Source organism: Drosophila takahashii, chromosome 2L (genome assembly GCF_030179915.1).
Source record: "Drosophila takahashii strain IR98-3 E-12201 chromosome 2L, DtakHiC1v2, whole genome shotgun sequence".
Lineage (NCBI taxonomy): Eukaryota > Metazoa > Arthropoda > Insecta > Diptera > Drosophilidae > Drosophila > Drosophila takahashii.
Window position 1 is genome coordinate 21,318,219 of NC_091678.1, and position 27,059 is coordinate 21,345,277.

The 27,059-nt window shown below is 40.8% G+C and overlaps 6 protein-coding genes across 8 annotated transcripts; 3 read left to right on the forward strand and 3 right to left on the reverse strand.

The window, feature by feature from the left end:
- The first annotated feature begins 46 nt into the window (after positions 1-46).
- Positions 47-3,730, forward strand: Atac2 (Ada2a-containing complex component 2). The gene is made up of 5 exons (XM_017160135.3): positions 47-526; positions 586-737; positions 1,780-1,951; positions 2,019-3,277; positions 3,340-3,730. The coding sequence occupies exons 1-5, from the start codon at positions 117-119 to the stop codon at positions 3,693-3,695; spliced, it is 2,349 nt and encodes a 782-aa protein (XP_017015624.2). The 5' UTR covers positions 47-116; the 3' UTR covers positions 3,696-3,730.
- A 657-nt stretch (positions 3,731-4,387) lies between these two features.
- Positions 4,388-7,093, reverse strand: LOC108069900 (probable ATP-dependent RNA helicase DDX23). The gene is made up of 2 exons (XM_017160164.3): positions 6,846-7,093; positions 4,388-6,786 (listed from the first exon to the last, which is right to left on the reverse strand). Exons 1-2 carry the CDS (start codon positions 7,010-7,012, stop codon positions 4,491-4,493), a joined length of 2,463 nt encoding a protein of 820 aa, XP_017015653.2. The 5' UTR covers positions 7,013-7,093; the 3' UTR covers positions 4,388-4,490.
- Positions 7,094-8,027: 934 nt separating this feature from the next.
- Positions 8,028-8,468, reverse strand: LOC108067616 (uncharacterized). Its single transcript, XM_017156726.3, has 2 exons — positions 8,273-8,468; positions 8,028-8,208 (listed from the first exon to the last, which is right to left on the reverse strand). Exons 1-2 carry the CDS (start codon positions 8,444-8,446, stop codon positions 8,029-8,031), a joined length of 354 nt encoding a protein of 117 aa, XP_017012215.2. The 5' UTR covers positions 8,447-8,468; the 3' UTR covers position 8,028.
- Positions 8,469-9,370: 902 nt separating this feature from the next.
- LOC108067649 (solute carrier family 12 member 9) lies at positions 9,371-15,348 on the forward strand. Its single transcript, XM_017156780.3, has 7 exons — positions 9,371-9,758; positions 9,845-9,979; positions 10,651-10,985; positions 12,169-13,436; positions 13,497-13,688; positions 13,750-13,929; positions 14,017-15,348. The coding sequence occupies exons 1-7, from the start codon at positions 9,491-9,493 to the stop codon at positions 14,456-14,458; spliced, it is 2,820 nt and encodes a 939-aa protein (XP_017012269.2). The 5' UTR covers positions 9,371-9,490; the 3' UTR covers positions 14,459-15,348.
- A 2,609-nt stretch (positions 15,349-17,957) lies between these two features.
- Positions 17,958-19,402, forward strand: amos (absent MD neurons and olfactory sensilla). Its single transcript, XM_017156740.3, has one exon. It carries the CDS (start codon positions 18,679-18,681, stop codon positions 19,273-19,275), a length of 597 nt encoding a protein of 198 aa, XP_017012229.2. The 5' UTR covers positions 17,958-18,678; the 3' UTR covers positions 19,276-19,402.
- Positions 19,403-20,998: 1,596 nt separating this feature from the next.
- On the reverse strand, positions 20,999-25,675 carry LOC108067651 (regulation of nuclear pre-mRNA domain-containing protein 2). 3 transcript variants are annotated; one of them, XM_044394876.2, is made up of 8 exons: positions 25,198-25,675; positions 25,014-25,140; positions 23,787-24,237; positions 23,570-23,728; positions 22,740-23,510; positions 22,559-22,682; positions 22,388-22,495; positions 20,999-22,328 (listed from the first exon to the last, which is right to left on the reverse strand). In XM_044394876.2, the coding sequence occupies exons 1-8, from the start codon at positions 25,349-25,351 to the stop codon at positions 21,766-21,768; spliced, it is 2,457 nt and encodes an 818-aa protein (XP_044250811.1). In that variant the 5' UTR covers positions 25,352-25,675; the 3' UTR covers positions 20,999-21,765. The 3 variants fall into 3 exon arrangements, with proteins under 3 accessions (XP_044250811.1, XP_070074079.1, XP_070074075.1); XM_070217978.1 differs by having other exon boundaries at positions 22,740-23,513; XM_070217974.1 differs by having other exon boundaries at positions 22,559-23,510.
- Between the last annotated feature and the right edge of the window lie 1,384 nt (positions 25,676-27,059).

Here is a 27,059-nt window from a genome sequence, read left to right on the forward strand (position 1 = left end):
GGCCTATCGATAGATCCCCACACATAACGCCGAATAATATCGATAACTAGTGTGTTTCTCTAAATTTATAAACAAACTGTTGATTTCCATAATTTCTTTCAAATTAAACACTCGAAATGAATCGGCCCAGCGATTGGGATGATCCCCAAGGACCCTGCAGATACTGCGAAATGGCGGTGGAGGATGACAACTACCTGGAGTGCCAGCAGTGCCGTCGAATGGTGCACATCAAGTGCCTGCCACATGCGAGCACGCCCGGGGATCTTTTGGGCGACATATTTTTCGAGTTCACGTGCGTCAAGTGCGTGCTGGACAAGGCGCAAGGATCGGCGGTGCCCACGTCCCTGGAGCCCATCAAGGAAGTGATACTGCGCCAAAGGATTCCCTGGCTACTGGTGCTCACGCTAACGCTATACAATCTGTCCATCAAACAGAAGGGCTTGGGCCACCACGGTTTCTTCCACTGGCGCACCCACATCATCAGCTTTGTGGACAAGAACTGGAACTTCATATTCGGACCCAATGTGTAGGTGGTCGTAAAATAATTAATTCTTGATAAAACCCTACAAAATTCATATTTTTTAGTCGCCGCCGGAAGCAATGGACGGGTTCTGTATCTGGAGCCCTGTCCCACAACAGTCCGGAGTACTTTCAGTCGGGCCTGGATGTATTTCAGGAACACGGCTGGTGGAAACTGGCCAAGCCCTTCTTAACGCCAAGAAGTGTCCTCAGGGAATGTAAGTAAAACAATAAAGTCTTTAAACATCCTCCCACCACACAGAAAAAAAAACCGATATGAAATAGAGTTATTTCCAGGGACCCTAAATAATCATTATTTGAGATTTTTATTTATAGGCCTACTGAGGTTTTTACAAGTTTTAATCACCAATTTAACTGGTTTTAATGCACTTTATAGACATGAACAAATAACACTTAATTTGCTTTCCAGATTTGTTGAAATGCATATACTTTGTGGACAAGAGTAAAAAGAACGTTATTTTTGACTTCTAAAACAAAATATCACAGTAGTCTTTTTAAAATAAAAAACTCAAATAATGATTATTTACGGTCCCTGGTTTTTTCTATCTTATTTCATATCAATAAAAAGCCGATATGATTTATGTCAAATCTAAGATTCAAACATATCAACGTGATATTTTATCATATCCAGGGACCGTAACTGTTATGAGTTTTATGTTAAAAATCACATTTTAACAGTTATTTCCGGATTTGTAAAGTAAAACTCAAAGAATAACTGTTATTTTTTGAGTTTTATAATAAAAGTTGACAAATAACAGTTATTTGTAGTGATTAAAAATAAAACACAAACTTGATTTATGGCGATTTTCTGGGTAAAACAAATTAAAAAAAAATATAATTATACAATATGCATGGTTGGCTTTTTTTTTAAAGATTTTTAGTAAGTTTTATAAAACACGGTTAGCATGTTTCTTTTAATTCTTTAATTTAATTTAATTTTTTAATGTCAAGAGAATAATTGTTATACATAAAAATCAAAAAATAACAGTTATTTTTTCAGTTTTATTATAAAAATCAAATAAATATAAATTATTACGGATTTGTAAACTACAATGGCTAACAAAAAAATTGGCGTATTTAAAAAAATTTTAGGACTCTTCTAAGTGCATGATTTTTTTGGTAAGAAAAATTTACATAAAAAAAATTAACATAATCTTATTCATATCAAAATAATCATAAAGTGATAACTTGATCTTTAAGAAATATCAAATTGACCATTACCATTTTTTTTCTGTGCAGATGAGAAAAAGCAACTGCAGCGGCAGCAATTACGGATTGAAAAGCGTTTGCCCGCCGCCGATGAGACCAGCTGCAGCAGCGAGATCTCGGTGACCGATCATAGCCAGGACACTCAGCTTATAAAAGTTGAACCCGAAACAAACAGCTCAGCAGAAGGCTGTGCCCGTACCATGTATGTCTCTTAAAGAATTTCAAACAAGTTCACTGTACTTATTGTACATATCTTCCCCTTTTTTTAGTCCCTATATGGGTTGCCAGCCCAAGGTGCAGGCACCACCTGTAGCCGCGCCACAGGAACCACTTCCGACGCCATTAGTTCCCCAAGAAAATACAGTCCCACCCCCTGAGGAACCCCAGCATCAACCATTGAGCATGGTTCAAGCTAGTCTGATGGATTTCCTGGCTGAGAGTTTGGGAGGCGATGATTTCAGCATGTTTGGTAGCCTACCAGGCATAATGCCTCCTCCCCTGATTGGCGCGGGTAAAAGCGATTTTTTCATGACCGAACCTCTGCTGCAGGCGCCTTCGAATAGTGAAGGTCTATACGATATGGATACTAGTTTTGGTTTACCAAGTAGCACCAAGGAAGTCAGGGGAACGAAACACATCAAAGAAGAGGTCCAAGAGGAGTCGAAAACCAATTCAACAGAGGAGGCTTGCACCGAAAGCAGTGAGGAGCCAAAAGATGGCGAGGAAGAGGATGACAAAACGGAAGAAGAGGACGCACAACAGCCACGCATTGTGCAGGTCACAAATTACCAGGTGCAAGAGGCAAGTGAAGCGGTTAAAGAGGAGCCAATGGAAGAGGAAATGCAAGATGAAGACGATACGCTACAGGCTGAAACGCCGTTTATAGAGCAGTGCAAACCAAGTGGATTTGTGAGACAGCCCCGGAGAAACTGGCCTTGGCTGCAGGAGGCGCAGGATTCCGATGACCTGGCCATACCCAGCGAAAATCTTCAATTGATGAGCGTGTACGAGGAGCAGAAGTTGTATCAACGCCTGCATGGAATTATCTCCTTAGAGCGGCAATGCCAAATAACCATACCCGCCTATGTGCGGCGTCTGTATCGAAAGCTGTCCTTGCGGAAATGGAAAAGGGACCACAATCGCCCCATATTTAACCTCGATGAGCATATAGATCCCTTGGGCAGAGCGCGCCTAAAAATGCTGGGTCATCAGCAGGCTCAAATACTGGATAGATATCAACTTTTGGCCCATTCGCGGCAGGATGCAAGGAGTTCCTTCCACGCTCGTCTCGCAGGATGCACTCAATACGAGCTCTTTCAGTCGCCCTACTCGCAGCGAGTTCTCCACCCCTTCATCTTCCGCAGCGAAACGATGGCTCCGCCCTGGCTAAAACTCATGTGCGAGCTGCAGCACCGAGTGAACGGATCGCATCCCACGAGATCCACTGTTGACTTTTGCTTTGTGAGACCACAGCATATTCCAGCGGTGAATGCATTGCTGCAGAGCTCCTTTTGGCCGAATATTGATGGTGGGTTGTGTTTCTAAATTTTAAATTTTCCTTTATACTTATATGACCCCTTTTAATTCCAGTGAGCGAGTGCCTCAGCTATCCGGACTACAGTGTAGTGGCTTTGTATAAGAAACTGGTAGTCGGCTGTGGATTTCTGGTGCCCGATGTGGGCTACAATGAGGCCTACATCTCGTTCATGGCCGTGCGTCCCAGTTGGCAACGGAGTGGCATCGCCAGCTTTATGCTGTACCATCTCATCCAGACGTGCAGCTCCAAGGACATAACGTTGCATGTTTCCGCCACCAATTCCGCAGTGATGTTGTACCAAAAGTTCGGTTTCAAGATGGAGGAAATCATTCTTGACTTCTACGACAAGTACATGCCGCTGGACTCGAAGCAGAGCAGAAATGCGTTCTTTTTGAGATTACAGAGATGAGAGCTGTGTAAATAAACGCTACAAAATCTAAATTTTCCTATTTTTATGTGCCAAACAGTGCTGCCATTTTGTCATTTCTCCGGACAGATCTGTCCTTTTTTTAACGGCTTTATCCGGAAGAAACTTCAATCATCCAATGTCCGGAAATCTGTCCTTTTTTCGAAAACAAGTTTTTTAATGTTAGTTTTTCTAGTCGTTGGTATTGGTTGGGATTTTATAAAAAAAATAAAAAATAATATAAAAAAATAATTAAAAAAATTAAATACCTTTTCGATTTTTTCTTTTAAAACTGGTTAGATGTAATTAATACAAACCTTTTGCATATTATTTTTATAATTTTTGAATTCCAGAATTTTTTTCGATCTGCTAAAAAAAAATTTGACTTTTCGTTTTAAGAAAAAGGGTTAAATGTTACAAAATAATAAAAATATCTTTTCAGGGGCGCCGGTTTTTTTTATACAGAAAAATGTGCGATAAGTTTAGAAACGGTCGGATGAGCAATAAAGAAATTTAAATTAGTAAAAAATTTAACCTATTAACTAAAACACAAAAATATTGAAGAAGTAACTTTTGTCCTCTTTTTGTACTTTTTACATTTTTTTTCCTTTCTTTCCCGCTTTTTTTTTTTGGCAGATCTTTCCTTTTTTTAAGCTGAGTGATGGCAGCACTGGTGCCAAAGTATCAAACAAGTATTTAAAAATGAAAATTTGGATGCCAAGGAATAGCTTTTGGCATATCCAACTTTATTAATTTGTAGTGTTAGCCTAAAGTAGTTCCGCTTAAAATGTGCTGATTTTAGGCGAATATTTTCTCCTCCCTTCGCTTTTTGGTGACCACCGTGCCCGGTTTGTGCTGCGCCTCCGGGTGATTCGTTAGCTCCGGCGGACAGGTCGAGACAGGACTCGCAGTTACGCACTGCTTCAGGTCGTAGAACAGAGCACTGTCGTCCTTGGTGACGAACGAGATGGCACAACCAGTCTTGCCAGCACGACCCGTACGACCAATACGATGGGTGTAATCCTCGATGGTCTTGGCCATGTCGTAGTTGATGACCAGGGACACATCCTTGATGTCGATACCACGACCAGCCACATCGGTGGCCACCAGAATGTCCTTGGCGCCCGATTTCAAGGCAGCCAATGCGTACTCTCGCTGCTCCTGACCCTTGCCGCCGTGCAGCGTGCAGGAGTTGTAGCCCAGCTTCTCCAGTCCCTTGGCCAGCACATCGGCGCCCTTCTTTTGATTGACGAATATAATAACCGGTGGATCGATCTTCCTTGATAAAATTTCCATGAGCTTCTTGCGCTTGTCGTTCTCGCCCATCATGTAGACAATTTGTTCGGTTCTCTCTGTCGGCTTTCCTACGGATCCAATGTAAACCGTCGCCGGTCGCCGGAGATATGAACGAGCTAATCGCTCGACAGCCGGCGGCATCGTAGCCGTAAACATCACGGTTTGGCGGTACTTCTTTTTGGTGTAGAAGTTCTCCATTAGCTTCGTTTCGTCCTCGGCCTCCTCGGTATCGGGCTTTAGGTTTGTAACAGGCATGTATTCCAGGATCTTCTGGACATCGGGCTCGAAGCCCATGTCTATCATGCGATCGGCTTCGTCGAGAACAATGTACGTACATTGGTTGAGCACCAAGTAGCGATTTTCCAGCACATCAATGAGACGGCCGGGCGTGGCGATGACAATCTCGCAGCCCAAACGCAGGCGGAAGCCCTGCTCCTCTCGGGACAAACCGCCCACAACGACCACCGTTCGTATGCCCAGGGGCTGGCCGAATTTGGTTGTTTCCTCCTCGATCTGCTGGGCCAACTCGCGCGTGGGAGCCATGATGATGGCATAAGGACCCTGATCCACATCCTCCAGGCGTTCGATCTTGGGCAGCGACTGAATCCACGAGAGCAGGGGTATGAGGAAGGCCAATGTTTTACCCGAACCCGTCTCGGCCACGCCAATAATATCCCTGTTCTGCAGGCCAATGGGAATAGCTTGCCGCTGAATGGGCGTGGGTTCCTTGTAGCCCACCTTATCGATGATGTCGATGATCTCCTTGGGGAAACCGGACTCATTCCAGCTTCTAATGGGATTGGGAATCCTTCCACCCTTGATGGTGATATTGTAGTCCTCCCTGAAGATGCGCCAATCGCGTTCGGTCATCTCGTCGTTGTCCTTTTCGGACCAGTGTCGATCATCCCACTTTTGTTTGTCTTCCTTTCGCTTCATCTTCTTTAGACGCACCTTCTCCTGCTCCTTCTCCGCCTCCGTTCTCCTTTTCTCTAGGAGATCTCCATAGAATTTGCTCTGCGTGCGCTTCTGCTCTTTGATATCGATGCCGGCCACGTTTCCTCGGCCAAAGAACTGAACATGATGACGTTCTTTATACAGATTGTTGTAGTCTATGGAGGTATCTTCCCCGGCGTCCCAGTCGAAAACGAATTTGCGATCGTTGAGCCGGCGAACGCGACGCTTTTTCTTGATTATGCCCAGGTAACGCTCCCTAATGGCCTCCAGTTCCTTCTCCTTGTCCTTGTGGGTGAGATCCTCGGCCCGCTTGTCATCGCCTCGCTCTCCGCGATCGCCCCTATCGCCCCGATCCCGCCCGCCTCCTCTTTCCCGACGCTCCGGCTTGGGTGGCGGTGCCATGATGGCCGGCGGCGGAGCTCCCGAGGCCATGGCCGTGCCCATGGAGATGCTGACCTTGCTGGCGGCAGCCATTTGCTCACGGGCCGCATCGTGGGCGGCTCGCTGGCGCTCCACCTCCTCCTGGCGCCGCTTGATGGCCTCCAGAGCGCGCTGCTCTTTGGTCAGGAAGACCGGCTTGCTCCTGGCCTCCTCCTCTCGCTTCTTCTTGTCCAGCAGCTCCTCCAGCGAGAGCGGCTCCTTCTTCAGCTTGCCATCCTTGTCGTCCCGCAGCTCTTCGTCGTCGACTATTAAGGGTTTGGGTGGAGCAGCATCGCCAGCATCCATTTTGGCCTTTTTTTCAGCACCACCAGCTGATGGAGCTCCTGCTCTTTCTCTGGACCGCTCACGGACATTTTCCCTGGGCCTCTGACGTTCGGGCGACCTTCGCCTGACGCGATCCTCCCTGGAAAACGAGAGGTTGTTAGTCTGGGGAGCACATTTCATCATAATTTGAAAACTCACCGGGAACGCGACCGCCTTTGGCGTCTGTCCTTCTCCCTCTCGTACTGCCTATCCCGCTCCCTCGCACGGTCTCTGTCCCGTTCCCGATCGCGCGGATTCCCCACCGCCGGCCGATCCTCCCTGTAACGCTCCCGCGATCGTGAGCGACGCTTTTTATCGTTAACCATTCTTATTTTCCAAATTAATTTAAGATTTGTAAACTTTTTCGGCTTCAAGAAGAAACAGCTGATGAAGACGATAAATCACTAACGCCTTACCTATCGATAGTACCATGTTTAAATTCATACCAAACAGTAGTTAGGCGCCCCTAGTACGGTCATACTAAAAAGCAACGGTTTTTTCGTAAAATATCAATAACAATAATAATATCTTAAGTTGTTGCGCTCCTGAACTCAAGTTCAGTCCTGGAAGAAGATTAACAATAATAATTAAACAAGAAAACAGAGCGTTTTTGATGTGCCTAGGTATGAAAATGAAAAAATACAAATACAGCTCAGATTCCCAAAATTCATTGCTTGTTTCCTTAAGAGCTCATGGACCAATATTCGAATATGCGAATCCCTCAAACATTTTAAATATGACAAGATATTTTTTTGAGATGTCAACATTTCAAAGTCTTCAAAAAGCAGTGCAACTGTCGATCTTACGAAGTCTGAGTCCAAGGATGTCTAAATATGGCTTTTATAAGTAATTGTATTGATATTGTCTGGAATTGTCTAACGACTTCTTCCAATTTTCTTAGATTTTACTTTTTTGCTACTCCTGTCAAGTGAGAGTAAATGAAATTATGAAATAAATTTGTAAAAAATTGTAAGCGCAATACATCTTCAACATTATTGCAACTCTATAACAGCAAGTACACCCAGAGATCGAAAATACTGAAGACAACATCGATGAGAACTTTTTTTTTCTCGATGTTTTTATAACTGAACTCAATATTTACTATGACAATGATATATTAGCTAATAACCTCTGTAATCCAAATATTAATCCTAATACGAGTACAATATGTATGTTACATTTTGACAAGCTAAAAAACCTTTATCCTCTTTATTAACTAAAGATGATTCCACAGTCTGGTTGCCACTTCTTTAAATATATTTATTTGAAAAGAAAAGAATTTGCGAACATTATTTTTTTTATATTTTGTTATATTATAATCCATGAAGTGCGCCGGAGCATTTTAGGCATCGACCCAGAATTGGGCAGTGACGTTGATTCCTTGGGATGGCTGGCTTGTGACATTGACTGTGGCGTATGAATAACCAATACCACCCAGAGCTATCTTGGAGACGGGACCCGAGCTGTTGGTGAACCTATCAATTATACTTATGTACCGAATAGTTTTGGTGTTGGTCGTGCCCTGTTTAAAGAAGAAGTACGTTTAAAATACTTATTAATTAGGGGTAAAATATAAAGCTACTCACCGCCACTGGGAAAATAATTTTTACGGTCGCATTTACATTTGCCTTCTTGTGGATGGTTACGTTCTGGGTGCTAGCTAGCTTACTGCTGGATAATTTGGCGCCCCAACTGGCATTTGCAGCCAAACCAATGGCCAAAATGGCAGAAAGGACAAGAGCGATTTGCAAGGTCTTCATTATAAAAAAACTTACTTTACGTACTGAGGAATTGCACGGCTAAGGTGTCAGTTTTATACAAAAACACCCCCAAGAAAACCCAAACTTATCTATTTGAAGAGCAATATTTTATTATCAATTCCTTGATATGCCGACCAATTAACTATATACTATACTTAGAGACAATGATGCCTTATCATCAAACGCTTGGTCATCCATCGGTGATTCCTATTTTAAATTTCGCTTTTAAGTACTTTTTTTTTTAAATATTTCTTTCATATGAAAATGTAAAAAGATTTAGAAACGTTTGGATTTTGCGATTTCTGTGTTTAAATGTTTAATTTATTTAAAGGGCTTTTAGTTATTATCGCTGGTACGGAAAATTAATTTCATATTCACAAATGATTTTCTGCTGATTAGATTACCTATGGAGCATCCGGTAAAATCGTCAAACAGACACTTAACGCTGTAACGGTGCAAAAAAGCTTTTATATTAATAAAATGTCTTGTGTTTTTAGAAAATATAATATTTTTTAAGACTTTGTTTCTTTTAGCTTTAAGTGCACGACGTTGTAGACAATATTCGCGCAGGTTCAGGGGGTTTACAAAATAATTAAAAAAAAAAGAATAAATATTCAAAACATTTGTCCAACTATCGCTATTTATGCGATATATACTGAAAAAAGATTTGTTTAGTTTAGTATATTTTTCACTACTTTGTAGTATATTTGAGAGTGATGCCATACTATTAAAGTTCAGTGGCGTAGTGGGGGTTGAAAGCTCCAACACCTAACAATTTATAATATTTTATGAACAGAAATATTCAGTTTAAGAACAATAAATGTCTTGTTATTTAAATATTTTACACTTTATATGACTTTAGGGGTGATTAAAGTAGTTGGCATTATCTTTCCCGTGAATAGAACCCCGTTGTCGCGTAACTAGCCCCGCCCGTGATTGTGATTATTCTTATTGGATTGGTCTGCGACAGCTGGAAATTAGAGGCGTTCGCTTGGACGTTTTCAGTGTTTCCGGATTTCTCGCACTCGCACCACGGACATCGAGATGAGCGCTTCCGCGGAGCAGGAGACGGCTCCCATTGCAAATTCCGGCAACGGTCGCTCGGGAAGCGTTTTCCGCAGCTTCGGATCCCTTTTCGGCGGCAGCCAAAACAGCGGAGACCGCCCGCCCACGCCGCAGGATGGCGATGGCTATGTGGAGTTCGGGATGCAGGATCCGGAACGGAATAACGGACGCACACTGGGCACATTCGCCGGAGTCTTCAGTCCGGTGGCTCTGTCCATGTTTAGTGCTTTGGTTTTCATCCGAGTCGGTAAGTTCGGCGGTGACGTCACAAAACACTTGTTGTGATGGTCCATCGAACTTTTCCACTATATTGTATCTCTTTTCTTTGTTAAGGTTACATTGTTGGAAATGCGGGCCTGTACATAACCCTGCTGCAGTTCCTCATAGCCTACGCAATTCTGCTTTTCACTGTGGCTTCGGTCTGCGCGATTTCGACCAATGGAGCAATAGAAGGAGGAGGCGTTTATTGTGAGTTGATAGATTTTTTTGTTATATCAATTTATCTCGGATTTTACTTAAACAGAAAATGTAATTTAAGCTTATGATAAATCTTTAAAAACAGTGTTTCCCACCGCAGTTTTCTTGAAATATAATGTTTTGACGCGAATATATAAGTACGTATACTTAAAATCCGAGGTCTATTGATAAACATTAAAAAACCACAAGATGTATAAAACATCATGATTAATATACCCTTAAATATAAATTTTATTTAATTCCGTTGCCAACTCCTCATAATCAGAAAATAAGTACAAAAATTCAATATAATTATCTGGTTTATTAAACATGGAATTCATTGCCTTAAACCAGATAAATGTACAGTAAAATGTCTTGAAATGAACTTCCTTTTTAATGCAACAAATATTTCAAGTAATAAAAGTACACTTACGCTCAAGTGAAATATTTTAATATATTTTATCTGACTTGTGGTCATTTATTTTGCGTTGACTGCCCAGTCAATCATAACTTAAAGTCTTGTCAAATATTTCATGCGCTAATTTTCACACTTTTCTAACGATGAATTGTTATTTAATTTTTTTTTAAATATTTTTATTAACATCTTTTAATTGTTATTTAATTTTTTTTTAAGTATTTTTATTAACATCTTTTAATCACAATTTTATCACATTTTTATCTAGTCATGATCAGTCGCACGCTGGGCTTAGAGTTTGGTGGCTCGATCGGAACCCTCTTTTTCTTTGCCAATGTGGTGGGATCTGCGATGGCCATTTCCGGTTGCACCGAGGGTATCATGGATAACTTCGGACCGCGTGGGCACTTCGGCTCTCCTTTTGAGGATGGCCCTTGGTGGCGCTTCCTTACCAGCAGCTTGATAAATACCCTGCAGCTGCTGGTCTGCCTGGTGGGTGCCGCTCTGTTCGCAAAGACGTCAGTGCTTATTTTGGGCACCGTGACCGTTTGCCTGTTCGCCACGTACATCAGTTTCCTGGTTGTGGGCGCCACCAATGATACGGTAAGATATCTTGTAGTACACCGAAAAAAAATGTCTAATTCTTTTGCATGTAAAAAGTTCTCGTATCGATAAGTAATTTTCCAAAGAAATGATTTTATGATTAGACAAATTATATGTGGAACCAAAATGCTAGAAAATTTAGTTTATTTTTATTAGTATTATTTTCAATTAATTTCAAAATTTGTTTAACTTTTTACATTTTTTCTGTGTACCAATTGCTCATTTAGCAAAAGCCCTGTCTTGCTTATCAATCTACACACAAAAAAAAAACTTGGTAAAATCAACTGTAATAATTGTCAAACAGGCCCCAACCAGCAAAATTGTCAATTCTACTAAGTAAATTGTCATTTCACAACAACAAAATACACACAATTAGCAAAGACACAAACCCAAAGCAAAAACAAAATACATGTAACTATTTTAATAGTTACGTAACTATCTTTGTTGGTCAATTTTACCAAGCAAATTTTTTTGTGTGTAGATGTGACTATCAATATCTAGGCTATCTATGGCTCAATTTGGGTTTATTTTAAATATTTGTTCAAGGCTTATCGAAGTTGATAAATATTCAGTTGGAGTTGGTCAGAAAAACTATGCAATGCTGACTCACAAATATTTATTAAATTACTGTCTTAAAGGGGTTTACCTAAAATATTTTTCACAAAATTACAAGAAATTTATGTTTGATTTATAAAGTAGTAATTATGAATGAGTAATGTGGCGATACATCCTTTTTGGTTCAGTTAGCCATTGAAGTTGTTTTTAGAATGTGTTTCCCATATTAATAATCGTGAGATTTCAGACTTATCACAAAATTAGATTTGTAAATCCCCTAATTATTTGAACTCTTTGGAGGTTCTTCACAAAAGACAAACCTATCCCTAAAAATTATTGCAGTTGGTTTTGCAAAACCCCCTTTTAAAGACAAGGTTCCATTACCAAAATAATCTTCATTTGTTTTGTTTATTAAATCCCCTATTCTAAATACATATCAAAAACAAGACAAGGCAAAGTAAAACTGATAAGACTGTTTGAGTCATGAAGAGAGCGTGCCGATTGCATGCTATTGTAAAAAAAGCATAAATAAAAAGTACTTGATTTTTTATACATGTTCCTATTTTATACGATTTGTTAATTGCAAGTTTTTAACGTTGCGATAACAAAAATTATATTCCAATTTCAGATACCCGTACCCGGGGACAATAGTTTATCAAACACTACACAATTTCTGGACTATACGGGTCTCAATACCACCACGCTGCGGGATAATCTGGGATCCCACTACGGCCATGATTACACTTCGAATGGAAAGCAAGTGGATTTCTCCACTACCTTCGGTGTGCTGTTTTCGGGAGTTACTGGAATTATGGCCGGAGCGAATATGTCCGGGGAGCTAAAGAACCCATCGAAGAGCATTCCCTGGGGAACACTATCTGCGGTGGCGTTCACATTCGTCTCCTACATCATCCTGTCCTTCCTGATGAGCTGCACAACTCCGTACCTCACCATGCAGAATAATTATCTGTTTTTGTTGCCTGTGAATCTGTGGCCCCCATTTACGGCGATTGGAATTTTGACCGCTACCTTTTCCACCAGTCTGAGCAACCTGATTGGTTCCAGTAGGATTTTGGAGGCCTTGTCTAAGGATCAAGTCTTCGGAAGCCTGCTGAACTTTGTGCTTCATGGAACTTGGAAGGGAAATCCCATAGCAGCGGTTGCAGTGAGCTGGTGCCTCGTGGAGTGCATCCTGCTGATAGGATCCTTCAACATCATTGCCCAGATTAATTCGGTGCTTTTCATGCTGTCCTATTTGGCCACCAACCTGGCTTGCTTGGGCATCGAGCTTACGGGTGCTCCAAACTTTAGACCGCTCTTCAAGTACTTCACCTGGCACACCTGTCTGGTTGGATTACTGGGCACCCTGATCATGATGTTTGTGATCAACCCCATTTACGCCTCGTCCTGCATTATTTTGTGTCTCATCCTTGTGATTGCATTGCACCTATTCTCGCCGGCCACTCAAGCAGCTCAATGGGGCTCGATTTCCCAGGCCCTGATGTTCCACCAGGTGCGAAAGTACTTGTTGATGCTGGATCCCCGCAAGGATCACGTTAAATTCTGGCGTCCGCAAATCCTGCTGTTGGTCTCATCACCCCGTTCCTGCTGTCCCTTGGTGGATTTTGTCAATGACCTGAAGAAGAGTGGTTTGTACATCATTGGTCATGTGAAGTTGGGTGACTTCAAGGGTGTGGAAGATGCCGAGGAGAACCAGCAGTGGTGGTCGTTCCTGGATCACATGAGAGTCAAGGCCTTCACGGAGGTCACCTTGAGCCGGAGCATCCGGGAGGGAGTCCAGCACTTGATTCGCCTGTCGGGAATCGGAGCAATGAAACCGAACACAATTATTTTGGGATTCTACGACAACGAGGCTCCCCGGGATTTCTTTCAAAAGTACGTAAACTATTATGTCTTTTTATACCACATCACTTATTATGTATTAACTTATTGCAGCGGTTCCTCCCCCTATAAAACGGATGACTTTAACAACGGCGAAATCCAAAACTTTCCCATTCGGCGTGATGGCGATCCTAAGCAGTTCCAAATCCAGGAATACGTCCAGATACTTTGCGACACCCTTAGGATGAAGAAAAATCTGTGTCTTTGCAGGAACTTCCAAAGATTGGACAAAAATTTTATATCCATGTGAGTGGAAGATTTTATTTAAATCTTATGGGCTCATTTTAATTTACATTTTAAAATGCAGAAGCAAGCATGTAAAATACATAGATGTGTGGCCCATCAATATGTTTAATCCAACATCTGGAGATCCCTTCGACATGGTGTCCTTGTTCATGATGCAATTGGCGGTGATAATGCTGGCCAAATGGAAGCATCTGCGAGTAAGAATTTTCCTGTGCGAGGCCAACGATGAGCGAACAGTGGGGTAAGTTGAAATTATATAACATTATGTATACATTTAATAAATTATTATATTATTATATTATAAATTATAAATAAATTATCCCCCCAGCACTTTTGACACTCAGGCCCCTCAGATGGAGATCTTCTCCAAGATGAAGCTGGAGCAATCCCTCAAGGAGCTGCGCATCACAGCCGACATTGTGGAGATCCAGGAATGGAGTCGGGACACCGATTTCAGTCGACATGCTGCCACTCTTAAGCAGTTTACCGCTCAGGCGGATAATGTATTGCTGGAGGATGATGACGAGGTGGGCGAGGAGACTCTGAATCGCTCGCTGCTCTACATGCAGCGAGCCAATCAAATCATACGCGAACGCTCGGATCAGACGGCATTATCGTTCATCTATCTGGCCGCTCCGCCGAAGCTCTCGACTCCAGATTTCGCGCAACGCAGCGCCAGCTACATGGAACTACTAACCGAACTGACCGCCGAGTTGCCGCCCACAATTCTCGTCCATGGTGTCAGTACGGTGACATCCACGACGCTCTAGACTTGGACAGCGAGATATTTGCATTTTCATGAGTGATAAAATCCGGAGTGTAACCGGATTAAACCAATTGCGAGGGGGTCTTTGATCATTGTTTGTGTTTTAGTGCGGTGTCGCAGCTTTAGGCATCGAGAAATATAATCCATTAGGGTGAGACGATTCGAAAGTGAAAAATATGAGATTACCATATTTTGTATGCTGATATAAATTCAAACATATTCCTATATATACCTGATTTTATTTATATTTTAAAGAATTTGTAATCGTAATCTTGCAGACTCTAAGATCGCTTTAAATATTTTTTATCTGATACTTTTTCGGTACAGTTTTAAAGATTATATCATGCATATCGTCTCACCCTATTAGAAAATTATATCTCTAGTACATTAATTTCATGTTGTAGCTATTTTAATATTTATTCGCACAGACCCGCAAAACAATTAATGTCGTAGAAATCTGAATCAAAAATGTCATATCAGAAAACTTATGCATACATTTACAAAAACCAAGCGGACCATTTCGCAACCGATGAATAATATCATATTTGAAACTCATCCCCAACCGAACTCACACCGATATTAACCTCTTTGTGATTGAATATAATTATCTTCTACTAATTCACGATTAAACATACAGCCAGGCAAAAAGTATTAGATAACCGCAGTTGATTGTGGTTGTAAAATTGATGATTTCATATTGCACCTAGTTTGTAAGTAATAAGACCCTCACAGTTTGGGTGGGCATTGATGGAATGTTTTAGACAAATATTTTATTTATGTGTAAACTTATTGAACTGTGACTAACCGTATAATATAATTATAAATCACAGCATTCATTGTAATCGGTTCTTTCCAATAATTTAAATAAAGACTTAGCGATATGTATTTATGTAATTGTGGGTCTTTAATTTTAGATATAACAAAGTAACAATTATTTTTATCTCATCAAAGAGGCAAACGGAAATATTTGCCAGTATATCAAACGATATCCGCTCCATTGTTTCCTTATCAAAGCATCCATTAACACTTTCCGCTTTCGGTTCGGTTATCTGCCTTTAACTTTGTTTGTGAATCGTTTACCGCTACCATTAACTGCTTATTAAGATATCAGAGCGGGTCACGTGTAAAAGAGGACACTGATTGACCAGCAGGAGCATCGTGAAAATCAGGAGCAACGGCAGACGGCCAATAGAGTCATAAATGTCACCCGGGATGCAGTTGATCCTGTTGTTGCACTATTTATGTGATGACAATTTATGATACCCATCAAGGAGGGTCGGCGTCGCACTTCAACTTGGCCCTGATTACCTGCCCATGTCCTTGCGAGGATCACTCTCTGTTTCTGTTACTGTTTTTATCCTGATCACCGCTCAAGTGTCAATAAATTCCCATAAACTCTGGCAATTGCCTGACACTTTTTCAGGGCGCTATCCTTGGCAGCCTAACGGACATTTTGTCGATAATAAGGGTTAGTCAGGGTAGGAGAAGTATCCTTAAAGACCCTGAAGTGTGTCTAAGTTATGGAATGAGTTTTGTGGAATTTGTCGCATGCCCCAAGGGATCTAAGAAAAACATTTAAATGGTTATAAATGTAACCAATTTTACTAAGAAAAACATTTAAATATTTATAAATGTTACCAATTTTCCTGTTGTGAACCATTTTATTTAGCCGGTCTTAAACTTTGCTTTCTTGGGCCTGAAAATAATTATACTTTTAACGCAAATAATTTTGATATAACCAGAAAATCCCACTTTGAAATTCGGAAAATTCCTATATTTTGAAGATTGCCTTACATTTTAAATGTACGTAAAAGAAAGAATGATGTAAATTTTCCACAACAATTTTTCTACTACATTTAAACTTACAATTTTCACGCAATTAAACCTCTTTCTAAGTCCTTGGCAGACATGCTGTCTGGATATTTTTGGGCACCTGTGTTTTCTCAAAAATTCGAAGACCACAACAAATTTACTTGGAAACAAACAAATCGTTGCATATAATAATTCATAATTCCAGATTATTACATGGTAATTATGCTCGGCACAATGGGACTAAAGTCGAATTCATTTCTGACCAACAATGGGAACAAAAACCAGCATATATCGATCCATTGTTCGGCATTGTATACCAAAGAGTGGGATCGACAAGTGTAGAGCAAGAAGTGATTCCCATGGAATTCCTGGAGAGTCCAGGACTCTGACTTCTAATCGCATTTTCGCAATTTAGCGCCAACCACTAATCCGCAAAACGAAAACGATTAATCTGGCAGGGAAAACCCAGGAACATGCAACCGCCTGACGCAGCCGAGGATTATCATCAGTTGACCTATTGTTGGTCAGATGAAAAGAAACGGGTATAGAGAGAGGGGCCTACTTTCAACCAGAACCGCCCACAAACCAACTACCTATTGTTGCTATTTTGACAGGCCCAAGGAAAAAGAACGGCTCGAAATCCCAGGTAGCGCAGAAAAATGCTAATTGGAAATCCCAGATCCTTTTCTTGAAGGCGTTGCCGATCTTTAGGTTATCCGCGAGCCTTTCTCCCGAAAATATTGCAGCATAATGCCTGATCTGGGCCAGGATTTCCACTAAGCTGCGGTCGCGTGGCACTCTTAACAAAGTCGATCGATCGATCCATCAGCGATCATCATCACCGTCAAGATCAAACGTCACGTTCCTTTGTCGGCTCGGCACTTTGTTTCTTGACAATTTGTGTGAAATATCTGGGCCATCTTGCAGTGGCATCATTTGTACTCTTTATCCATGCTCGGCGCTTCACGGGCAGTGTTTTTCAATTGTTTTAAAAATTCTGTTTCTGTTTCTTTAGAAATTCAGCGAACTATTCGAATTGATTTTCCTTCTAATGCTGCGAGTCTGTGGAGTTAATTAACCTTTCGATGCGGCTACTTGAAAGTGGGCTTGAGCAGGGCAGGATCTTAAAATGATTACGATGAGGAAAGCAGATCTTTCAAATGGATGTTCAAGGGCGGGGGAGTAACAGACTGTTTCAGAATTTTAAAGAAAATTATTTTTTTTTAATGTGAATCTAGATTGTTTTAAAATGTTGAAAATTTGAAACTTAATTAATAGTTATGTATAAGGATTTCTTTGTATCTACTTAGGGTTGATTTTTCGTGCGCATGTTAAATATGAAATGTAGAGTTTACTTTGACTACACATAAAAAAAAACTTGGTAAAATTAACCAATATAATTGTCAAACAGTCCCTAACCACAACATTGTCAATTCTACTAATCAAATAGTTACTTTCACAACAACAAATACAAATACAAAAACAAAAAGACACACACCTATTTAATTGGTAGAATTAAAAATGTGTGTGGTTTGGGACAATTTTTTACCAAGTTTATTTTTTTTTTACGAAAAAGCAGGGTTAGTCTGTTTGTTTAAAGTCAATTGATATTTTAGTTTATAAAGTAAATGTATATATAGAACCTACATTTTACTTTCAACAATTTTCCTTGATAATCTTACAATATTTGTGAACCTTTAACTAATTCTCGGTTTGTAAGCCACAACTCCCTCCGTAAAAAGCATGTCTGGGAGTTCAGAGAAAGCCACTTTAAACGCCTATTTAAATTTGACCCAATAAAGTAGAGGTACAATTGACTAAAATCGAAAGTTGCAAACCACACAAAACAAATTGTTTCTTCTTTGTTCTGTCCGAGAGCTGGAAGCCCCAACCAAGCCAACACTTACTAGACCACAGACATGCAAGGAAGATGATCCGTGAGGGATCCTCGATGGACGCAAAAATTGTGGAAACGATTCCCACATGACCAGACGCCGTTGTTTGTTCGCATTCTGACCTTGGCAACAATTGTTTGACTATAAAAAGTCAATTTCAGCGCATATAACAAAAGAGGTATGATTACAGACGGTAGCCAAATGACAGGTCAAACAAAGGGAGTCGACCTGTAGCTTGTACAGTGAATACCTGGGCGAAAGAGGGAGAGAGCTGCAGGCAAGGGACAATTAAACGTTTTGACCGCAAGCCAATTTAGGGCACGGGCTGTGTTCTTGATCCTCAAGAGGTAGGTATTTGGGTACCTGAGAGGATCAGATCAGTTCGAGACAGCGAATCAGGTAGCAGGGCACACAAACTGAACCAATCACGTCAGAGTCTGGGTTTCAGCAGGCAGCTATATAAAGACCGATCATCATCACTCCACTTCAGTTGTCCCTTGAGCCTGCAAAAGTAAACATGTTGACCAACAACGAGATAATGGAGCAGTTCTACTTCCCCGACGAGTCCCCAGCGATTCCCGAGTTCCTGGGCAACGATACCTTCCAGCAGTTGGAGCAGCTGATGTACCAGCAGGAGTTCAGCACCAGCGATAGTCAGTCAGATGGAACTAACAGTTGCTCTCTGGAGATGTACTACGATACTCCGGCTGTCCTGGAATTGGAGCACATGCTGAGTGCCCAGGAGCAACAGCAGCAGCAGCACCAATCGAATCCTTTGGGCAAGATCCAGGGCAGGAGCTCAAAGTACTGGAACAAACAGCAAAGGAGCAAACCGTACGACAAGCTGTCCACCTCCATGTCATCATCCGCATCCTCCGCCTCATCGACTAGCGGATCCTCCACGGGATTCGGCGGCGAAGTCCTGAAGAAGCGGCGACTGGCGGCCAATGCCCGCGAACGGAGGCGCATGAACAGCCTGAACGATGCCTTCGACAAGCTGCGTGATGTGGTTCCTTCTCTGGGCCACGATCGACGACTGTCTAAATACGAAACTCTGCAAATGGCGCAGGCATACATCGGAGATTTGGTCACGTTGCTCTCCAGAGACTACTAGACAGTCGGACGATCCTTCATCCTTCCCTCAAGCGGAAGTCCCTTTGCGGACTGTGTTGCAGCAACACTTTCGACCTAGTGGAAAACTTATAAAGGCTGTTAGATTTTAGTTTATTATCGTAGTTGTAAATAATTGTATGCAATAATTGTCTAATAAAAATAAAAAGAACATAATATTTAAATTTTTCAATTGGAATCCTATGGAAGGTAAATCGGGGGAAATTGTATACATAATGAAATAAAATAGTTTTGGTCCTTCAAAATATTTCAGAAATAATAATTTATCTATTAATTTCAAGGATTGCCAGATAACTAAGAGAAGTATTTTAGTGCAGTAAATGTGCACATATGTATGTTAAAATAATCTTTTAAATTATATACATAAATGGATAAAGTCGAATGCCTCGACTATCAAATACGAAATGGATAAAGTCGAATGCCTCGACTATCAAATACAAAAAATGGATAAAGTCGAATGCCTCGACTATCAAATACCCGTTCCTTAAGTAAAAAAGTGAGAGAGATATGGTAATACACAAGCTGCAAATATTTTTGGCTATTGATTCTGATCAAGAATACTTGTCGAATATCAAATTATAAATAACTAATCAATATAATATAAGTTAGATACATATGAACTACACATTTTATATGGTTGGCGGTCTCAGAAAATAAATTTAAGTAAATACGTTCTAAATAAAAAGCCATTAATCAAACTCAATTTCTCCCCAACATTTGTTTACATTCGCCACACTTTCAACTCAGCCAGAAAAGGGTATCTTTGTTATCCTTAAGAGATGAGAGCGGCTTGGCTATGTAGGGAGTGTGCCACACCCACGAACCCAAAGTAAAGGTCAAAACATCAGTTACCAACAGGGAATTAATGAGTTCCGACTTCCGACACAAAGTGAGGGAACTCCAAAACAGAAGTGATTAAATGCTGCAAACGTCAACAGGTAAACACTAAGGGAAAACAGTCGCTGCCTTAGATCCTCCGAATGGTAGATGAAAATTGATTTAAATATACTCATTTGTAAATGTATGGGAACTGTGGGTGGATCCAGAATCCCAACCGGAAGACAGTGTTCGTGAAAATCAAAAGCCCCGCACGTTAATATTTAAATTTCAAATATCACATTGATGTTTGTATTTATACAACTAAATACAGGGTACTAACTTATCTTACTATAACTAGGTTATATTGCCAGAGTCCAAAATAAATCTCAGAAAAATGCTCTTCACTATGTCTTTGCTTAATATTGAATTACATTTTTTGTAACATAGCTGATACTTTGAATGCAATTTTAAATAGAGACTCAATTTCTAAATAATAACAAAAATTTATTTAAAAAAACAACAAATATAAGCTTGAAAAAGTTTCCTAAACAGTAAAAAGCGGGGTTCACGGTTGTTTTCTTGTTTAGATAACTTTTTTTAAAAAACTGATTTAAAAAAAATATTTGTTTATACCCTAGGATAAGCCTATTAAGCTTATAAATTATTAAACAGTGGGTCCGCTTGTTGTTATGCAGTTTACTCGCAAAAATAAACGCTAGAAATGTTTGAGAAATATCGGATAGCTATATTTTATAGCTGCCAATCTTGTCAAAGTTGCAAACAACCTATAGTTTCCATTATAAGGATCAGACCAAGTTCAACGAAAAGGCCTTTAAACTTCGGTTTTCCAAAGGAAACTTTTGTTCGTCATGTTCATTGCCACATAGTTAAGTAATAAATTGAAACTTTGATATATTTGTAAAAGATAATTATCATTGACAATTAGTGAAGAGCATAGCATTTCTTGAGTTATGGTAACAATTAATTTTTGGACTAATTTTATAACTATTTACAATAATTGATATTTATGATTAGCACTAAGAACTATAAGCGAAGGCGCACTAACTAATTAATAGAGAATATATAATTAATCTAAGTCAACACACTAACATAAGATACGCTGAAAGTGTAAATTGTAAGTCTTTGCAAGTGTTTGTCCTAGGTTCTCCCCTGGATGAAGGCTAAAGACGTTGGCTTAATAACGATGGATTATTGCAGAATGATTTGCCATAATTTATATCAGAAAATAACTCAACCACGGCTGACGTTAATTTTATTTAAGCTTCGTTTATAAATTGTGTTTCTTTTTGCTAGGAAATCTGTTTAGTTTTCTTTTATCCTAACGCAGAAAAAGTCCAAAATAAAATTGAATTACACAATTAATATACTTTTTAATTAATTTTACAATGAAATATTTTGAAAACCCGCGGCTTAGAGTAACGATCATGGGCAAGTAAAATTATACAAAGCAATGTACAATACTTTCTGTCAACGTAATCTGCCCACCGCCCAAAGGGAAACCAAGACAACTGTTTGGGGTTAATGTGTTATCTGTTCTATACAATACACTTTTTTGTTAAATTAAATCAAAGTGAGATAGGTGAAGTCTAAAATTAGGGATTCTCTCTTTTTTGTAGAATTATAAAATACGTAATTACATCATCCAAGCTTTACCACGCATGCGCCCGCGTCCACGCATCGGACCGCCGGGTCCTCCTCCCCTTGGAAAGAATGGCCGCGGTCCTGGGCCAGGTCCATCGAATCCTGGACCAGGCATCCGTTGATAAGGCGGTCTAAAAGGTCCCGGTCCGGGACCGTTCCAGCCCCGTCCTCTGCCACGCCCGCGCTGCATGCCATCGGGACCGTTCATCGGTGGACCAGGGAAACGCTGAAAGGGCGGGAAGGGTGGTCCATATGGAGGTCGCGGGGGTGGCGGTGCCCCCCCTCCTCCCATTTGCATGGGATTCATTTGGTTCCAAGGCGGCTGCTGCTGTTGATGCTGGTGCTGCTGATGATGTTGCTGCAGCTCTTGTTGCTGCTGTTCATGTTGCTGCTGCTGCTGCTGATCCTCGTCATCGGGCAATGGTGGTCCCATAAAACTATTGTTCGTCTCCCAAGGATTAATAAACTCAGCCGGAGTTTCCAGCAAAACCGGTCGCGAAGGCGTCAGGGCGCCATTGGCCTCGGGATCAGCTTCCCCATTATCTTCCTTGGGTTCTACAAAGTAAATTTTAGGCAATTATTACTACGAATTATCTATATAGTTTGACCATTACCTCTTAAAGTGTCATCGATGTCATCATCCGACATGTCCATATCGATTACCATGTCAGCAGGATCATAGCGTGCAGCGCCATCCACACGATCCGATTCAGATGAGGAGCCTGTTTGAGGAAATATATTTGTGATTTGGTTTTGTGAATTGATATACTACTACTCCCACTTACTGGCATTGGATTTAAGCGGTGAGCTGGTCTTGTTTTTGGCATAGTTATTCCCAGGGGGAGCCATGATGCCTTCATCACTGGGATTTGGGACAATGCGGTAGTCAACATCGCCGCCAGCAAAGTCCTGCAAAAAGATTATATTATAAGCAATAAATAAAATATAAATAAATATTTGTTTTACCTTTTCTGCTCCGCCCGGAGAACCAGTAAGCGATATTAAATTCCTGTGATCAATGTCCACTAGCTGCCTGGACTTGTCCTTGCTCAAACCAAGCTTTGCACCGAAATCGAAGGCCGGCGGCAGCTGCAGGGTGCGATGGTCCACATCCTCGGCGCCCAGCGCTGCGGAATTGGTATGCAAATGCTCGTTATATTCGATGGGGGCGGCCGCGGAGTTGCCTTTCCTGTCAAAGTGCGGCGGCGAGTGGGGAGTGGATTGGTTCGCATACGAGGAGGAGCTTGCTCCGCTGCTATTTAAGCTAGAGTCCAGCGGCGTCCAGGACATGCTCATATTCCAGGTGCTGTTGAAATCATCCGCTGATCCACCGGAGGGTCCAAGAGAGGGTGGCAGCGGTGGCGGCGGCATCGGCGCAGGCGTATACTGGTTGTCCTGCCCGCCACTGCCGCCGCCGTTTCCGTTGCCACCGTAAAGATGTGAGGGCGGCGGCGGGACATATTGCTCTTGGCTGCTCGAGCCAAACAAGGGCGGATTGGGAGTATATTCAGCGGAGCCACCGAGGCCCGGTATGGAGCTGCTGTCGGAACTGGAAATGGCCTCGGGCTTGTAGAAATTGGCACTCGGCACATAGGCTTCGTCATCCGATCGCGAACCGATCACTTCGATGGCACTTCCCCGATCCTTCGAGTCCCGCTTGAAGTCGTTGATGTCAAAGGGCAGCTTGCCACCATCCAGATAACTTGTGAAGCCATTAAGACCGCCACCGAAAAGGTTCTGCTAAGGAAGTAAGTTGATCAAATTGAGGCAAATATAAAACTTATGTTTATAGCTACTATGGGCAAATTATTTTCATCGGGCAACTGGAGATCTGCATCGCGCTCGGGCGAGGGCGCATTTACGTCCGGCGAGGGTATGGGGCTAGCCAGGTTGGGTATGGTCTCGTCCAGCTTTCTTTTCACTATTTTAATGCGCGTGCCAAAACTTTTATAGGCCTGTAAAACAATTAATTTTAGACCTTTTTAAAATTATTACCAAAATTAATACACTTACACTGGCCACCACCTTGACTTCTTTGCCCTGGTGTTCGTAGAACTTTTTTGCCGCCTCAATACTGGCCAAAACCGCCTTCCGACTCTTAATCTCGTTCTGGAGGTTCTTGTTGTAGGCATTGATGAAGGCCACACACCGCTCCACCTCCTTCTCGATGTCCCCGGAGTGGCTTTTGTCCTTCAGCTGCTGCTTGATCACCTCGATCTCGAAGGTTGGCGGCTTGGGCAGCTTCTGCATGCTCTTGTCGGTGGTCTCGGCCAGTTCGACGCACTCCCTCACCTGGGCTATCAGAGTGGCGTTCTGGAACTCGTCACTCACATCGACCTGGGACTTTTTGGGCGGCGCTATGTTGAGCAGGCCGCTCAAGTCGCTAAGGTACTCCTCGTTGTAAATCTCACGCTGCTCCCAGATCTTGAAGATTCGCAGGATTTTGTCTTTGACGCGCTCGTCGCTGAAGGGGAAAATAAAATAATATTTAGAGGTAAGTTTATATTTAAGTAGTGGTTTTACATTGATGTTTGTTTGTTCGTTGAAGGGTTTTTTTTAAATTCCTTAATTAATATATGCATTTTTATTATGATATCAGGGTGTAATTTGATATGATAAGCGGTACACATATAAAATAATTTCAATACTTTCATTTTCTTTTAAAATAATTAAGTTAGGGGAATTTTATTTAATTTTAAAGTATTGATATATGATTATCATTTATTAGGGATCTTAAGATAATAAAAATAATTAAATAAAGGGAATTTTAAGTTTTGTTCTCCAAAGTATTGATAGGTATATGATTATCATAGGAATCTTAAGATAATAAAAAGAATTAAATAAAAGGAATTTTAAGTTAAGGGATCTTAAGATACTAAAAATAATTAAATAAAGAAAATTTTAAGTTTCGGTCTCCAAGTATTGATAAATGATTATCATTTTTTAGGAATTTTAAGATAATAAATATAATAAAATAAAAGGCATTTTAAGTTTAGGGATCTTAAGATAATAAATATAATAAAATAAAAGGCATTTTAAGTTTAGGGATCTTAAGATAATAAAAATTATTAAATAAAGGGTATTTTAAGTTTCGGTCTCCCAAGTATTGATATATGATTATCATACATTCAAATGATACCATGTCAAGAACTACCAAGATCTTTAAATTTTAAACTTGGTTGAGTGAATTCTAGTATCTAAAAGACAGATACTGCATCCTTTCCGCCCGGAAATACATACCGCACCATGGTGGTGGCTCTTTGAAGGGCTGTGGCCCAGCACTCTACGAACTCGTAGCGCTTGCGCTTGCTGTACTGGATGACATCGTTGGCCAGGTAGAAGAGCACCAGGCGATGGTCCACGCGAACTGGGAATATTAGGATCGTCATTAGCTTGGGCACCGGGGGAAGCACTTCAAACTCACCCCTTTTGAAGACGTTCAGCCAGCACTGGATGATCTTCTTGTGGTTCGAGCGGTGCTGCAGGCACCAGTTGGACATCTGCTGGATACCCTCCTGCGTGTCCTTTAGCGCCTCCAGTCGCGTCTCGAACAGCTCCTCGTCGAAGGTTTCCGTCATTTTGATCGATCCTTTCTGGGCGGCTATGTCCTCAGCACATTACAATTGTTTACAACGTTTTTTGCCGCTGCTAATTTTCAGCGTTGTATTTCCACTTTTCTTCTTCTCCCCACACGCGCACTCACTGAATTTTCGCTCACTCTGCTTTTCCCGCTCGATTTTCCATCAGATCTTTTACATTCTTAAGTGGATAACTTGATGCCGCACATTTTCCCGACCGTTTTCTATCTGTTTGGCGCTTGTTTGTTACATTAAATTAACAAATTCGGTTAAAAAACAGAAAAATCGTGCCCACTTTGCCTAGAGGTGAAACGTAAACGGATACTATCGATTGTTTCTGTTGCAACGCTTATTGGTAGGAGTACTCGCTAAGAGAACCATCGATAGTTGTCTAACCGGCTGAAGGTTGATAGCTTGAATAGGTGGTGGAAAACTGTACTATAAATATTTAAAAAATATTTAAATTAAAAAATTTGAACATTTAAATAAAATAAATAAATATTTATTTTTATTGACAATTTAGGCAAAAACTTCCTTGATATATTAATATCAGCGTAAGATTTTAGAGATTAAAATAAATCTTTAAAACATAGATTTTGTGAATCCGTCGTTTTTGCAAAAAAATATTTACAGCATAGGCAACTATAAACATCAATTCCATAAAACCCTCTTCTGAATACTCCCCTGACAAAAAGAGAGAGAGAAAACTTAAGAGGGAGCGAGTTTTTCGACGGCTTTTTAGGAGAGCGAAACCTATATAAGCAAGCCGCACAATCTCAGATATCCTGTAAGGACTCGGACGCGGATGACAGAATCCGGACAGAATCCTTATTTTGAATTTACCTACGTCATCGCAACTCTCGTAAATTTTGCCGGTACGGTGTTTGTGTTTGCTTTAATTCATTGATAACAATTTGTGTCTAAATGCGTGGGAGATTTGTTGGCAATTGTTGTTGGTATTGTCTTAAGTTGCCGGCATATGGTGTCCTGACTAGAGATGAGCAAGTGAAGATTATAGTTAAAAATAAGTTTAAAAGATTCATTAAAAGTCTTCGTAATAATTTAAGATAACGGTTAACTATAAAACATAAATTATGTTTTTTTTTCTAAACTGTTCCAATTTTAATTGTAGCTCAGTGTTTCAAAATCTATGATTTTCCGCTTGAGCTAGCAACAAGTGAATCATGAGTCGTGCGTGAATATTCGTGTCACGTTTACATCACTTCATGGCCTACCGCCTGCGGTTGTTTTGATTTTGTTGTTGTTTAATTTTATTTCGGTTGGACGAGTGAGCAACAAAAACTAATCAAAAAGTAAGGATATTGTTTTGTTGGAAAGGGGGTGTAAAGGAAAAACACTGAATATTTGTCATGGATCTGTGGGATCTGCTTACGAATAAACACAAATAAAATCAAAGAAAATAACAGCATTTGTCCTTGAGCCTTCTTATGCCGTAACGTAAAGATTTGCTAAAAATACTAAGAATAGTTTGAGGTAAAATTAAATAAATAAAATATTATTACAAAGGATACAATTTTTGCAACTGCATGCAAATTATTTCGTAGGCAGCCCAATATTCCCCAGTCAATTCCTTGCCAACTGCGAAATGAGAAAGAGCTCTGCATTTTTTGCCAGCTCCTCTGCCTCGTTGCCATTAGGGCCATGTAATTATTCTGATTACTTGGCTCAGACTTACAGACAGGACACC

Bases quoted from the DNA above. Each gene is read 5' to 3' on its own strand.
- amos (XM_017156740.3), top strand. From the start codon at position 18,679: ATGTTGACCAACAACGAGATAATGGAGCAGTTCTACTTCCCCGACGAG.
- LOC108067649 (XM_017156780.3), top strand. From the start codon at position 9,491: ATGAGCGCTTCCGCGGAGCAGGAGACGGCTCCCATTGCAAATTCCGGC. The intron at 9,759-9,844 runs GTAAGTTCGGCG...TTCTTTGTTAAG, and splicing joins TTTGGTTTTCATCCGAGTCG to GTTACATTGTTGGAAATGCG. The intron at 10,986-12,168 runs GTAAGATATCTT...TTCCAATTTCAG, and splicing joins TGGGCGCCACCAATGATACG to ATACCCGTACCCGGGGACAA.
- LOC108067616 (XM_017156726.3), bottom strand. From the start codon at position 8,446: ATGAAGACCTTGCAAATCGCTCTTGTCCTTTCTGCCATTTTGGCCATT. The intron at 8,209-8,272 runs GTGAGTAGCTTT...TTCTTTAAACAG, and splicing joins AAATTATTTTCCCAGTGGCG to GGCACGACCAACACCAAAAC.
- LOC108069900 (XM_017160164.3), bottom strand. From the start codon at position 7,012: ATGGTTAACGATAAAAAGCGTCGCTCACGATCGCGGGAGCGTTACAGG. The intron at 6,787-6,845 runs GTGAGTTTTCAA...CTCGTTTTCCAG, and splicing joins CAAAGGCGGTCGCGTTCCCG to GGAGGATCGCGTCAGGCGAA.
- Atac2 (XM_017160135.3), top strand. From the start codon at position 117: ATGAATCGGCCCAGCGATTGGGATGATCCCCAAGGACCCTGCAGATAC. The intron at 527-585 runs GTAGGTGGTCGT...CATATTTTTTAG, and splicing joins TTCATATTCGGACCCAATGT to TCGCCGCCGGAAGCAATGGA. The intron at 738-1,779 runs GTAAGTAAAACA...TTTTCTGTGCAG, and splicing joins AAGAAGTGTCCTCAGGGAAT to ATGAGAAAAAGCAACTGCAG.
- LOC108067651 (XM_070217974.1), bottom strand. From the start codon at position 25,351: ATGACGGAAACCTTCGACGAGGAGCTGTTCGAGACGCGACTGGAGGCG. The intron at 24,238-25,013 runs GTATGTATTTCC...TTTCCCCTTCAG, and splicing joins AGAGCCACCACCATGGTGCG to CGACGAGCGCGTCAAAGACA. The intron at 22,496-22,558 runs GTAAGTGGGAGT...TTCCTCAAACAG, and splicing joins ACCGCTTAAATCCAATGCCA to GCTCCTCATCTGAATCGGAT.